This window comes from Haliotis asinina, chromosome 15 (assembly GCF_037392515.1).
Source record: "Haliotis asinina isolate JCU_RB_2024 chromosome 15, JCU_Hal_asi_v2, whole genome shotgun sequence".
In the NCBI taxonomy this organism is placed as follows: domain Eukaryota; kingdom Metazoa; phylum Mollusca; class Gastropoda; order Lepetellida; family Haliotidae; genus Haliotis; species Haliotis asinina.
The window spans coordinates 20,225,454-20,239,319 of NC_090294.1; the positions used below are offsets into that span (position 1 = coordinate 20,225,454).

At 41.9% G+C, this 13,866-nt stretch overlaps 1 protein-coding gene across 1 annotated transcript; it reads right to left on the bottom strand.

Moving 5' to 3' along the window:
• Window positions 1-126: 126 nt before the first annotated feature.
• Window positions 127-10,149, bottom strand: LOC137265470 (acid sphingomyelinase-like phosphodiesterase 3b). The gene is made up of 6 exons (XM_067800874.1): window positions 9,932-10,149; window positions 6,137-6,329; window positions 3,681-3,925; window positions 3,119-3,282; window positions 1,530-1,707; window positions 127-678 (listed from the first exon to the last, which is right to left on the bottom strand). Exons 1-6 carry the CDS (start codon window positions 9,996-9,998, stop codon window positions 218-220), a joined length of 1,308 nt encoding a protein of 435 aa, XP_067656975.1. The 5' UTR covers window positions 9,999-10,149; the 3' UTR covers window positions 127-217.
• Between the last annotated feature and the right edge of the window lie 3,717 nt (window positions 10,150-13,866).

Here is a 13,866-nt window from a genome sequence, read left to right on the forward strand (position 1 = left end):
GACATGTATGTGGTGGTAGAGAAATATGTTCACACATTCTTGAATAAAATCTCTTTCTGTAATGAATACGCGGTTAATTTTGTCACTTATATATAGTTGATGAATGCGCACAAGATAAGAAAAACATGACGTACCATAAACTATTTATTCGATTGAACCTCTTGACATAATTTGGATCAAAACATTAACCAACTCCAGCATCAACGAAAGGACACAGTTACCCGATCAACACACCCTTCCTCTGAATGTTGACACAAGTATTGAACTCATCACGGCTATGTTGAGTGAAACTACAAATATACTCAGCCCTACATGTTGCATCACATTCGTCAACTGTGGAATTACCATTAGCCAGAACGGTATTAAATCGGATGTATTTGTACAGAAGGTTTCTGTCCGTGCTCATCTGCTGAACAACCTTACTGACAGAGGCTGCAGTGAGGTCGCTGACACGGTAGGTGGTGCTGGCGGCGTATGCGACCTCCCACGTCGACGCGTTGACCTCATTGCTTTCTGTTAGATTCATGTAGTACTGAATATAGTCCAGGGCTTCGCCAGTTTGTTGGTCATATTTCACTAATCTGATAGCTGGGTTGTGTGGGGCGCCTGACTCTGTTCTGCTCTTGTAGCGCCAGGGTGTCACCGATGGCGCGATGAACATTGGAACACCCGGTGTTCCTGGAAAGTAAACCAACACAAATTACCTGTATAAGGATTGATTGATTGAGTATGGTTATACGCGGCTTTTTGGTTATTTCAAGCAATATAGTGGAAGGGGCCTCGAGAAATAGGCTTCACACATAGTACTCATGCAGGGAATCAAGCCTGACCTTCGGCTTGATGAGCGAAATGCTGATTACAAGTTTTGGTTATAACAAATGTGATTCCCTTATAACGTAGTTTAATGTGTCTTCAAGTTTCCTGCCTTTGTACCACCTTGCATGAATGTTTTGTTCTGTCAAACAACATTTAGCTGATTTAAGTTGCAGTTATAAGGTGTAGCAAGTGGCTCTGTGTTAAACATTAATGTCCATCATCCTTATTTCAGCCACGTTGAGAGTGAAACAGGTGCACACACAGATAAATGAAATACACGTTTCAACATTACAGTAATATCTACAGTCAAAAAGCCACATTGGCAGCAGACAGTTTTCCAGATTCCATTACAGACTGCCGTCGACTGTCAAAATACTGGATCGTTTTTAGCGAACAGACGAAAAGTAAAACATGTCAAAGAGATATGTCATTGTTTCTCAATACGTCGGGGGCGATGGGCCCGGGGTTGTCCTAGTGGTTAAAGCGTTCACTCATCACGTCGAAGCGCAGTGTTCGACTTCTCATATGGATACAAAATGAGTAACCTATTTCTAGTTTCCTCCACCGTGATATTGCTGGAGTGTTGCTAAAAGCGACATAAAAGTAAAATGTCGGGACATCCATTTCCTAAAAGTCACAGAAGACAATGTTGCAAACTGCATTACAGTATATTCTGGAGGCCGTGTTCCTTGCAGAATATTACAGTGACCTACCATCCTCCTTCACTACCAGTTTGAGTCCATCAGCGTGGTCATGGCCGAAGTACATCCCAGGGATGACGTCCGAGTATTTCTGGACAAGGTCAAGCAATCTGGTGTTGAACTGTTCGTAGAACCACAGAACCTTACCCGGGACCTTAATGCCAGGGGGCACGTGGGCAGTCAGCACTACCTGCACGAAGACGCCAAGTGATTTTAAAATGATAACATTTCTATCGTTACATGCGCTTAAATATCAGATCACTTGCAGAAAAACTACGAAAATTTCTTGCATCACTCTCCGTGATATAGAATATTGCTTAAAGTAGCGTAACACTGTACAAACCGAAACTCACACAATCTTGCACAAAACGATCTAGAAAACAAGACAAAAAAAATCAAAATAGAAAAAACACCCAAAAACAAACACGCACAAGACAGTAACAGTGCTAACACAAACTAGAAAACGAAATTTAAACAAACAACACACACACCTTCCACCAAAACAGTTATAGAGATAGTAACAGTACAGGTGCTAACACAAACAAGAAGACGAATGCATAAAACGCTTTGGTTTTTGTTTTACCGTTATAAACATTATAGGCATGAGCGGAAAGTTTCACGCCGATCCTGTAGTGACGAGAATAGAGCCATAGACACCAGTCTTACCTACAGGAACAGGAAGCCGAACAGAGACTCACTGTGGATACGGCAGTGACAATGATAAAGAGAATAAGAAGTCATGTCAGCAAAATCTCCAAATTTGTGACCCAACAACAGGAGGCGCAATTTGTGTCAAGGACGCGCATGGACAGGTTGAGCGAACCTTAAACATGACACACGAGGATGCAGAAGCATGAAACGGAGGGAACTAAATTATTATGGACCTAGTCTTTGCGCACTTGAAACACATTTTCAGCACAAGAGGCAATCTCAGAAGTAGCACTTAGTTGAGAAATGTCATGGTATCCCATTTACGCAGATCGATGTTCCTGCTGCTGATCACTGGATTGTCTGACACAGCGTGGATTATTTACAGACCACCGCCACATAACTGGAATATTGCTTAAGCACCACACAAACAAATTAGAAGGACCCGGGAGGTACTGTTCTCACTTGTTCACACCGTTCATCATACCCAGTTTATACCTATTCTCTGATGGCTGAGCAAGGGCATATTCGGAACGTACCACACCACATATAGCCATTCGCTCAAACGTTCGGTACGACCCAAGTGTGATAAACCGTTCAGAGACAGCCTGAGGACTGTCGAGCGCTGTGCTCTCTTCATCTACTGGTGCATAATGTCGCCTGATATCTGAAACGCCTGCAAAGGACAATGGACCACTATCTCTGTTTACATTTCCTTCAGACTTACATATATTGCTGGCATGAAGTGCAGGAGGGAGGAACAGATACATTGTTAAGCAAATGGTTTTATCAATGGAGAATACTGAAGGTTCTGTCCAAGTGGATGAAGCGCCATGAACAGATTGTTCCCCAGTATATTTCCTAAACTGAAAACTCATTCTCTCAATCATTCACTTCTCACCCACACACCCACTCATTCACTCTGACACTTAGACGACCAACAGCAAGTGTACCTTCTCCCCAGCATTCGTTGCGTTCTGAAGGACTTTCTCCAACCAGGCGAACTGACCAGCAGGATCTGTAAGTTTTGGGGTCAGTTTATCTGCAGTATAGTAAAGGACTGTGTTCAGACCTACGATCCTAAGGCCTTTGGTTGTCTTTATTGTGTAGAAGCCGCCTAGAACAAATAGTGTCAGTCAGTACATGCATTATGAAAACGACGAATATGTAACATTAGTGCAAAAGAATACCAAATATTGCTTATACTGAGACAGATTCCATATATCGTAACGGACAGACTTGCTGTGGAATTCAAATAAACGGACCATTAATATCAATGTTGACACCAGGTAGGATATGTAAATTATCAGTCTACCTTCTACCCTCTAAATGAACGTTATGCTTGTAGAGGATTGTGTCTGACCTTGAACAATACTTTCTATGATGATATGTCTAACCTAACCGTTGTTCTGTAATCTTAGTACTAAATAATATGGTTAGATTGGGGGTAAGTTTCGGTCATGTTTTCTTTGTAGATATGCTTACTGTGACGCCTTAGATTACAAATGATGTTACCTTTCTTGAAGTTCTCAATCTGTTCCTTATCCACGATCCAGTCTCTCCAGAGTTCAGCTGTAGCGTTATACAGGGAGGCCTGTTGTACCGGGAATTGGTCTGCAGGATACCAATCATGGTTGCCCATGGTGCCATAAACTGGGACTCCTGGAAACTCAGACTTTAAGGCATCCGTTATCTTCTCAATGATCCCCACATTTAGGCTTTGGTTGAGGAACTGGTTCTCTATATGGGCTACGTTATCCCTGATGTAACGAAGAAGAAGAAATACACACACACACACACACACACACACACACACACACACACACACATGATGGGGTATGGCCTCCTTGCCTTTACAAAACTGTCTTCCGTCATAGAGCAATGCAGTATTCAAGATAGTACATTCCATGAAATATCACAGTATAAAGAGGTATGTCACGAACACTGACTATAAAATATACGAGTGCAGATAGCCCACAAAATACAATTTGAAAGTAAATCCCGCTTGTTTAAATCTAGATTTGAACTTCCTACGGTTTCAGCCAGGTGACCAGAAGAGGTTTCCATAGAAACAAACCTGCGAGTGGGGTAAAGGTTTCATTCAGGGTTTCACATTTCAGACAAACTGTCCCCTTCCCACTGCTCTGAACACATGCTGTGCAGGGTTAGGGCTGTACACTTATCTGATTCTGATATCTCCATAGTGAACTTGGCAAACAAATGAATCGTTTTAGTCATCTCAATATGTAGCGGAAGGGTTATTGGGCGACTTAAAGCTACAATGACATTGCACTAGCCTCACTTCCAAACGGTGTTCGAAATAGCCACTGACCCGCTAGCCCGCTAGCCCGTAGCTAGTAAATATGCAGTCGGGCCAGTAAATCTCCAGTCACTGACCCGACTGGCTACTGAATGTACACGTGGTTGTTTGCTTACTTTCTGCATTCAAACTTCGGGCTAGTGAATTATTTTGTGTGCTAGTAACTTTCAGGTACAGTTAGTCCGATTGTTCATTCCTGTAGTACATTCAAAGTTTAAACTTTGACCCCGACAGGCTCTTGCCTGGCACCGATAGCCGTTTTAGCCCTATCACCCACGGGCAAATAATATCTACACTGCTGAGGATTAGCCAGTGGGAGAGTAATTGGAAACCCATGGAATTGCACTCCTGTCTTTAAAGCATTTAACTCAAAGTGTAAACAACCGGGGTGAAAACCTAAACAACCACGGCTTTCTAATTATTCTTCCACTGGTTAATTCTCAACAGTGTTGATATTATCTGTCCAGGAGTGAAGCGTTTAACCCATTCACAGGCTAGTTTCTTCCTGTGCTAAAGCACCTGCCGTGGCTTCCCCACTCAAACAGTGTAGATATTATCTGTCCAGGAGTGAAGCGTTTAACCCATTCACAGGCTAGTTTCTTCCTGTGCTAAAGCACCTGCCGTGGCTTCCCCACTGAAACAGTGTAGATATTGTCTGCCCATCAGAGGCGTGACATTTTTGTGGACTATCGTCATGGAACAACTTCTTTACACTATGACATAATATCCGGTAAGTCAATTTTGTGATATTTCTTGTAATGTGCATGAAATTTGCCTTGTTTTGCACCGGCAGATAGCCTTGACTACGTTCGATAGTTGGCAAGTATTGAGACTACATTTGTATCAAATACAAATCAAGTATTTTGTGCTGAAGGAAATGGATAGATTTTGTTACTAAAGACACAAGATTGTCACACTGACATACTCCATATCCCCAGCAGTCAATCGGAGATGGTTTCGACTTTTAAAGATTGTGCGTCTAATGCTTAACCACCAACCCGTGATGTCCAATGGGTGGACACATGCACGCATGCAAGCACGCACAATGACATTACACTAGCCTTTGAACTCCCAAGCAGTATGCGAAATAGCCACTGGTCCGCAAGCCCATAGCTAGTAACAATGCAGTCGGGCTAGCAAAGATTCCAGTCTCCAGTCACTGGCCCGACTCGCTAATACATTTACACGTGGTTGTTTTGAAAATATAATCTTTTGCTTACTTTCTACATTCAAACTTCAGATTGTTGAATTATGTTGTGTGCTAGTATCTTTCAGGCATAGCTACGCTGACTGGCTAGCAAAACGGGGAAACTATTTCGCACATTGGTCTCAAGACATGAGAGGTTCTCTCGGGCAAAGTGGAAACCAGACACCCAAGCCTCTACCTATGATTTGGGCACTATATCTATATCTATAACAATACCAAGGGTAACCATGCGCTGCTGTGCCATCAGGTGCTCGTGCATGCACCGACCAACACAGTAGAAGTAGCAGGTATTGATCTACAAGACTAAAATGTTTTTTGCCATTATGTTGATTACAGCATCATGTCATCAGTTCCTTTGATTTCGTCGGAAGTATATTGTCGAACATAGCGTAGTAAAACAAAACAAAGATAATAGCAAGAAAATATGTTTTAAAAATTTCATACCCTGTCCAGACGATGAAGTCGACGTCACGTTTGACTTTGGCCATTGCGGCGACGCTGTCGTTGACGAGCCGCCATGGCGAGTCGCACCAGTAGTCGCCGTAGATACCACGTACCGGAACCTTGTCATTACAGGACCGCATTTCAGACCAGTATGTTGGGTCGAAATGATGATCCGTGATGTGCCAGAACTGCCCTTTGGAAATTAACGTGTCTTTCTTACTTGAAGAAGCATTCAAACCCTCCGGGTACTGTCTCATGAACGCTTTCAGGCTTCATTTCTGTCCTCTCTTAACACGCTATACTTGGGAATCAACTTATATAACTTATCAACATAATTTCTTCTGGCACCAACTCCATCATATTGTACACCTGAAGAGAAGTTGAACGGCAAAATGTAGACATGTAGGAGTTCTTGAAGTAGCAATATCTGGACTCGTGCTTGATATACGAGGGGATGTCAATACGTTTTGAGCCTTGCATAGAAAAACACAAAATATTGGTATGAACCACATTTACTTTTCAACATAGTCCCTTTGTGAGTCAAGACACTTGTTCCATCTTTTCTGCCAGGCGCTGATGCCATCTCTGTAGAAGGCGCCATTTTGGTCCTCAAACCAAGCCTCAGTAGCAGCAATAGGCTCATTATCATCCTGAAATCTACGACCACGCAAGTGTTTCTTAAGATTTGGGAAGAGATGGTAATCACTTGGTGCCAGGTCTGGAGAGTAGGTGGGATGCGGCAAGATTTCGTACCCGCATTCCTGGACAGTAGCGGCTGCAACGCGAGAGGTGTGTACTGGAGCATTGTCTTAATGTAGAAGAATACCACGTCTGATCTTGCCCCGGCGCTTCTCCTTGATTGGCTGTCGCACTTGCCTCAACAAGTTAGCGTAATATTCCCCGTCCATTGTTCTTCCTTTTGGTAAGTAATCTATATGGATGACGCCTTTGCTATCCCAGAAGACTGTCGCCATTACCTTCTGCACTGATCTGGAGGCTTTGAACTTTATGGTCCTGGGAGAAGTGACATGTTTCCATTCAATGGATTCTTGTTTGCTCTCAGGATCATAGTGGATCCAGGTTTCATCACAGGTTACTAGCCTAAAGTGAAAATCTTCTGGATTCTTGTTGTATCTGGTTAGCATGGAGTTGCTTATGGTGACCCTTTTTGGCACCCATCTTGCGCACAACTTAGACATGACGAGATGTTCATGAAGAATTGTCTCGATGGATCCGTGTGAAATGCCTGTGGTCTCCTCTTACTCGTGGAGTGTGATTCGACGATTTTCCAGCACAAGTCTATGCACGCTGCCAATGTTGTCCTGACTAGTGCTTGTTGTTGGGCGATCTGGACGGGGGTCATCTTCAAGACTCTCTCTACCATGCTTAATTCATTGACCCATCGTTTGATGGTAGCAGATGAAGGGGCAGACTTCCTATAAACTGCTGAAAGCCTTTCGTCAATGTTCTTCGCCGAGTTTCCTCCAAGAACTAAAAACTTAATTACTGCTCTATACTCAATTTTATTCATTTTCACTGCTGTGAGGGGGGTCTCTTTCTGTCAATGTGAGCTGTTCAATAACTTCAGCTACACCCCAAGGTTCGATGTCGTACCATAGGCTGTGACACCTGGGTATGAAAAATGCTCAAGGCTCAAAACTTATTGACATCCCCTTGTATTTATTACTCATACACGTGTCTACCTATTGACCTATTTCCACACACACAGACACACACACGCGCGCGCTGGGTACTGATGCTCAGTCTATTTACCGCTGGACTGTCTAGTCCAGATTCGATTGTGTAAACATCGACGCAATATATCTGGAATACTGATGCGTGCGGCTTTAAACCAAAGTCTGAGGTCAATGTCATTTTCGTCAACATGGCGGACACTTTGCTAGACATATGGGTTTGTCATTGGTCCAGATTCATTATTTATAGCTATAGTTATATTTAGCTAAGTAGCTGAAATATTTCGTAACAACAAACAACACAGGCCCAGTATTGCATACCAGAGCACTTGGCATCATTTATGTTTTAAAGGCTTTTGCAGAGCAGCCTTTAATGCAGCATCTTCATGCGATCACTAATTTATGGTGATTGTTGTTGTGGCTGAATATAATATTAACTGTAATCTGCAGCTCGGCGCCTGTGCACATCAGCAGTTGGGTTTGTCAAGGCATAATACAGGAGCTACAAGGATCCATTCTTTCCTAAAGCGACATAGCATTAAAAAGAATTGGCGCTAACCTTCACATGAAACTTTTACATGGAATTACCACGTTTACGCATATGCCTTGTCGATGTCATTTTACAACAGCCTAATCGCACGTGAAGACCCGGGTACAAATTAATCTTTAAGTTGTTGTATGAAGCAACTAACAGCATCGGTGGTCAGACTCGCTGACTTGGTTGACACGTGTGATAGAAGCCCAGTTGTGTGGATCGATGCATGGATCTATCACTGGGTTGATGGGTCAAGATTAGTTACAGGCCGCTGTCATATAGCAACAATAAGAAATAGAAAAGAAAACCCCACAAAAAGCAACCTGATAGGGGTAACAATGTACTTGTTCATCCCATATGAGACCAATATGGTCGCGATAGGTGCTGTAATCGTTACATTTTGAAAAAGGTTAACAGTTACACACGGCCTTTGACTGCCCAAGGGCCTTCGATTGTCCACGGGATTTGAACTCACAAACTAAGTACGCAATCGAGTCAAATTGCAACGATTCATATGTATTTGAGCACACGAAGTGCGAATGACCTAATGTGCAAATGGTATTGAAATGTTCAGGTTGACCACCCGTTGGATTTCTCTGCATACACCTCAGACCGACTGTGACCGATTCAGTTTTCCCCTGTCGCCCTCTTTGTGGTGTCATGTTGTTCAGGGGCTATGATATGACTTTCGTGGAATTATCAACAATAAGCACTTTTGGTCATTTAAATGCGTGTGTACACATTTTGAAATATTTGGCATGTCAAAAAATGGCAACCTACCCAATCACACTGAAGTTATAAATGCAAAGCAAAATATTTTCTTGAAAATTATCTACAAATCCTTTTGTGCAACAACTGTGCACGGATGTTTCTTTCTTCCTTACGCCATCCAGATTAGATAACACCGTTTGCTTGATTCACCAAAGACTTTGGTCTACGGCTAGAGCTAATGTAATGCTCTGATCTGAAGGTGTCGATATGTTATAAGTTTTGGTATGTGCGCGTACATCAAGGTCGCACTGTACTACCCAGCTGTTGTATACAGGCAAAATGACTTGATAAGATAAGGTTCCTACACCAAGAGCTGGGCCTTTTCATGCTACGGAAACGAATATTGCAATAGAAGTAACGAGAGATGTTGCGACACCGGCATCTGGAATTGTTCATTTTTGCTCACTTGCAGACTATGTCCATTTGGTTTTTGGACACAACTCAGCAGTGTTCATCTATAGGACAGAACCGTGAAGATCTGTGTTAGATATGGTCTTCAGTAACCCATTCTTGTCGAAAGAGGCGAAGATCAGGTTCGCTGACACATGGCATTGTATCCCAAATGCGTAGATCGATGCTCCTGCTGTTTATCACTGGATTGTCTGATCCAGACTCGATTATTTACAGACCACCGCCATGTAGCTGAAATATTGCTGAGTGTGGCGTAAGACTATGCCCACTCACTAAATGACTTTGGACTGCACGTTTACGGGCAGAAAATGCCTCTCTGCACGTACATGGGGAGTTTATCGTTGAGACACTGTCAGTGTGATGGACAGAGCATAAAATAGTTACCTTCCTCCGGAGTAGCCATATCCAAGGCCATGCCAAGAGTTAGACACAGCATTAGGTGACGTGGCATAGTCGTTGATGTCGTTGACTTGATGTGTACTGCTTCCAATCACTTACACGTTATACCATCTGGGATATCTGTAAGAACACAGGCAGGACGTTGAGAGTTCTGTTGTGAAGAATTGCCTGACCCAGTAACGTGTCTCTGATAACGCTATGTCAGGGAAAACTTTTGGTTCGTAAAGTATGAAACACCAGCAAGGTCAGTTGACCCTCTGCGCCATGGTCATGTCCGCATGAGTTGGGTATTGTGAGTGAGTATTTTTTTTTTCGCTTTTAACAATATTCCAGCAATATCATAGCGGAGAACACCAGAAATGGGCTTGACACATTGTACCCATGTGGGTAATCGAACTCAGGTCTTCAAACGCTTTAATATCTACGACACCTCAGACGGTGTATCGTCATACAATTTCCATTTGCAATTACGATAAGGATCAAGATATACCTTTATCATTCTCCTATGTCCTTATTTTGGCACAATGGCTCCATCATACTTCGATCTAAAAATACAAAAGTGTTTCTATTATCGACTTTCAGACTGCTGAATTGAATAATCACTGGCTACGTTTCAAGATGACTCACCAAATGCTCACTATCTGTGTAAATCATCTGTTGGGAATCCTACGATTGTTTTCACAAATGAAAAACACATTATAAGTTGTGTTCCAGCACAAAAACTGAATGGATCCATTTGTTATGGATTCATATACAGATGCTAAGGTTTGATATCACTGGGACCCCTTAAGAGAATTGTTACCCTTTCCTGTGCTTTTAAAATGATTCATTTGCAGACGTCACTTCACCGAAGTGGCGCGAAGTGACTTTTGTGCCTTCTTACAAAGGGACACAAGTTGCTGTTACATAGCAGCACCCCAACAGGAACATCGATACAGTAGTCGTTCTTCAATTGTACATATTACAAAGGGATCTGGTACCAAAGATGGCATTCCATTTAACCCTTTCTGTCATGACATTCGGATGTATCTTAATTGTGTTATCTTCACCAACTTGGTCATTGCCACGTCGTACTAAGGATTTCGGGAGTGTGGGTATAAAAGAGGAGGAAATCAGTCCAGAACGCGTCGGGCCGAAACAAAATGTGAAACCAAGTAGTGTGCAACAAGAAGCTATTCAGTTGAAGATTACAAGAAGTAACATCCAGTGCCTGACTGAATGTAGTTTGGTGAAGAGATGCGTGGCTGTCCAAATTGCGAATGTGAATGCTTCACGCTCCTGTCTACTGTTGGCACAGAAATCCACTAATCGGAAAAGAGAAGGGATTATGTATGAAATAAACAAATATCGTAATCCAGAACTGACTGACAATGATGTGGTAGTAAATCACTTCAGATATTCTTCTTCAGAATCCGCCAGTGAGGCTGAAACATTATCACCCCAGCGCAAAAGTATTAAAACAACAAACATAGCGGAAGCAATAGAACATCATCGACCAAAAAGAAACCGCAAAAACAATCGTGTATGTAAAAACGTTCCAAGGATGGGAAAACGATACGGTTCGGAAATACTCTTGTTTGGGTTCAAGCCCAAGGGACTTCCTTTGCAGCTGTTTGCTCTAGACAACGTAAGGTTTGTACCTCTAAGTTGCACGCTCCCCAGAAATCTGAAGTTTCTGGTTGTCTCTTCTAAAGACTGTGTGATGCTCTACAGTGGTTGGGCCTTCAAAGACAATGGTATTCAATCAGTGAGCTTGGATGGTACAAAGAGAAAAGTAGTTTCTGCCTGGACAGCTGCCGCAGCTGTTTTGGACAGATTGCGTGGTGTTGTTGTATATTCAGCAAGCCTTGTACCTAGGGGTAAACCTCTGCAGATCAGACGAGTCTGTCTAAGTGGATCTGACGAAAGGACTGTACGATCTATTAACAGTCCATGTCGATCATTGGCCGTCGACCCTAATGAAAAACGCGTATATTACCGTAAGTCGCCAGCAATAATTTGTTCCGTGAATTACATTGATAAAGATCTAAGGCCAAGAGAATATTATGGTGCATTAACTCATTCTTCTGCATTTCTTACTTTTGTTACAGTTCATAATAAGGGATCATTAGCGTGGGCAAGAGTAGGTAAAAAGGAAAGTGGCATCTTGATTTATCCACTAAAAGGAGACGCTAAGAAAATAAATAATATACTGGAATGTCAACATGGCAAGTTAAGGCAGATGTGTGGTAGTCATGAAATGATATATGTTCTTTGTAATAACAGGCTATATATCTATCGTAACGGAAGAGAGTTTGGGAAGGAAATTGGAATTCCGAAAGCAGCAAAGTGGGGAGAACAAATATGGATGGCAATTGGCTAGACTATTTTCTGTTTGAGGTGTTGGATACTTAATATACAGTCCACAACGGCTAAAACGAATTGAAAATAGACTTGTAAGTTTACTTAACTATATTCGCAGTTAGTACCTACAATTGAACTAAAATATGCAAGTGGCCGAGACCCCAAAACAGTCAAGACTATATTCGTAATAAACGTATTTTACTGTATTTTGTAAAAATATATAATTCCGTTTCATGCCCAAGACCTGAGTGCAATTCCCCGACATTATGTCAAACCCATGTCAGGTGACCCCAGGAGGCACCTATGTGAACTGAACCAATGGTGATGTTTGTGTCCCTGTGTTGTTGAAATTCAAGCATATTGTTAGTCTATCTTGAATATGTAATAGTAGTTCTCCGCTTTCCCACAATGCCTTCGTATATGACAAAGTGGATATTGATTGGTGGATGTTGCCTTGATAGAGGACTAGAGTCAGATTATTGGAGAAATAAAGTCGTAGTGGCTTCCAAACAATTCGTCGATGTTCGCTTCTGAAATTTCTTCTTCGAAACTCATACCCGTGCACACATTCACAATGAAAGCAAACAAACATGTTATTTCTCCATCCACATTTACTACATAATCTGTCACCATAAACGACTATTTTGATACCTACTGACACTGAATGGAGACCGTATGAAATCAAATGCACCTCGTGACTGACTTAAAGTCTATAGCGTAGATGTTAAGGTTTCATGAAGTGTTGCTAAACATCAACATCGTGGGATTACCCATCGGATTTGTCCTGGGTTATTTCATTAACAAATGACGATTAATGGAAATGGTATGAAATTAAATTCAACTGGTCCATCCATTCTGAATTCTGTCTGATTTGACCTGGACGTATATGGATAAACAGATGAGAAAGGACATACATGGATCCATATATGCATCACTGCAAATCACCAATGTCACAAGGATGTTACATGTTTGTCCCAGGGCTTACCCAACAGCATGTGCATGTGGCTTAACAACTTCAAAATAACACTTTCTTAATATGTAGTCCAATTTGATAAGAAGTGCATTACTTCTGCCTTACTTCACTATAAATAACGTTTGTCGTACTTAAAAGCGAAAGCCTAATAGCTCACGTATTTACTATAACTAACGAATGTGCGGCCAGAACGATTACGATAGGACATAACTTACAATCATAACTTATTACAGACTGCATAGTTTTCATTTATTTACTAAAAATAACATATAAATTAGCAAATATGGCATTGCAAATATATCGATTCATTTTATATATGTTCTCTCAAAACATACAAACGAACATACAAAATTGACGCCTGACGACCATACATGCCGCCACGAGACAAACTTCGCAACAATAGAATAGTCACCTGTAATTATCTGCCATTTAGGTTCAGTATCGCTATGATATCGCGTGAAATAATAAATAGAACTATATTCTTATTGTGTGGGTATCTCTATACTTCGTGACTGAGTAGACAGGTAATTTGTAACCATTGTGCTGTGGTTGTCAGAGATACACCATCACTGAAAAAGACACGGTGATGTAATGCCTGCCTCAC

Bases quoted from the DNA above. Each gene is read 5' to 3' on its own strand.
- LOC137265470 (XM_067800874.1), bottom strand. From the start codon at position 9,998: ATGCCACGTCACCTAATGCTGTGTCTAACTCTTGGCATGGCCTTGGAT. The intron at 3,926-6,136 runs GTATGAAATTTT...TCGTTACATCAG, and splicing joins GACTTCATCGTCTGGACAGG to GGATAACGTAGCCCATATAG. The intron at 3,283-3,680 runs GTAACATCATTT...TATTTGTTCTAG, and splicing joins GATTGAGAACTTCAAGAAAG to GCGGCTTCTACACAATAAAG.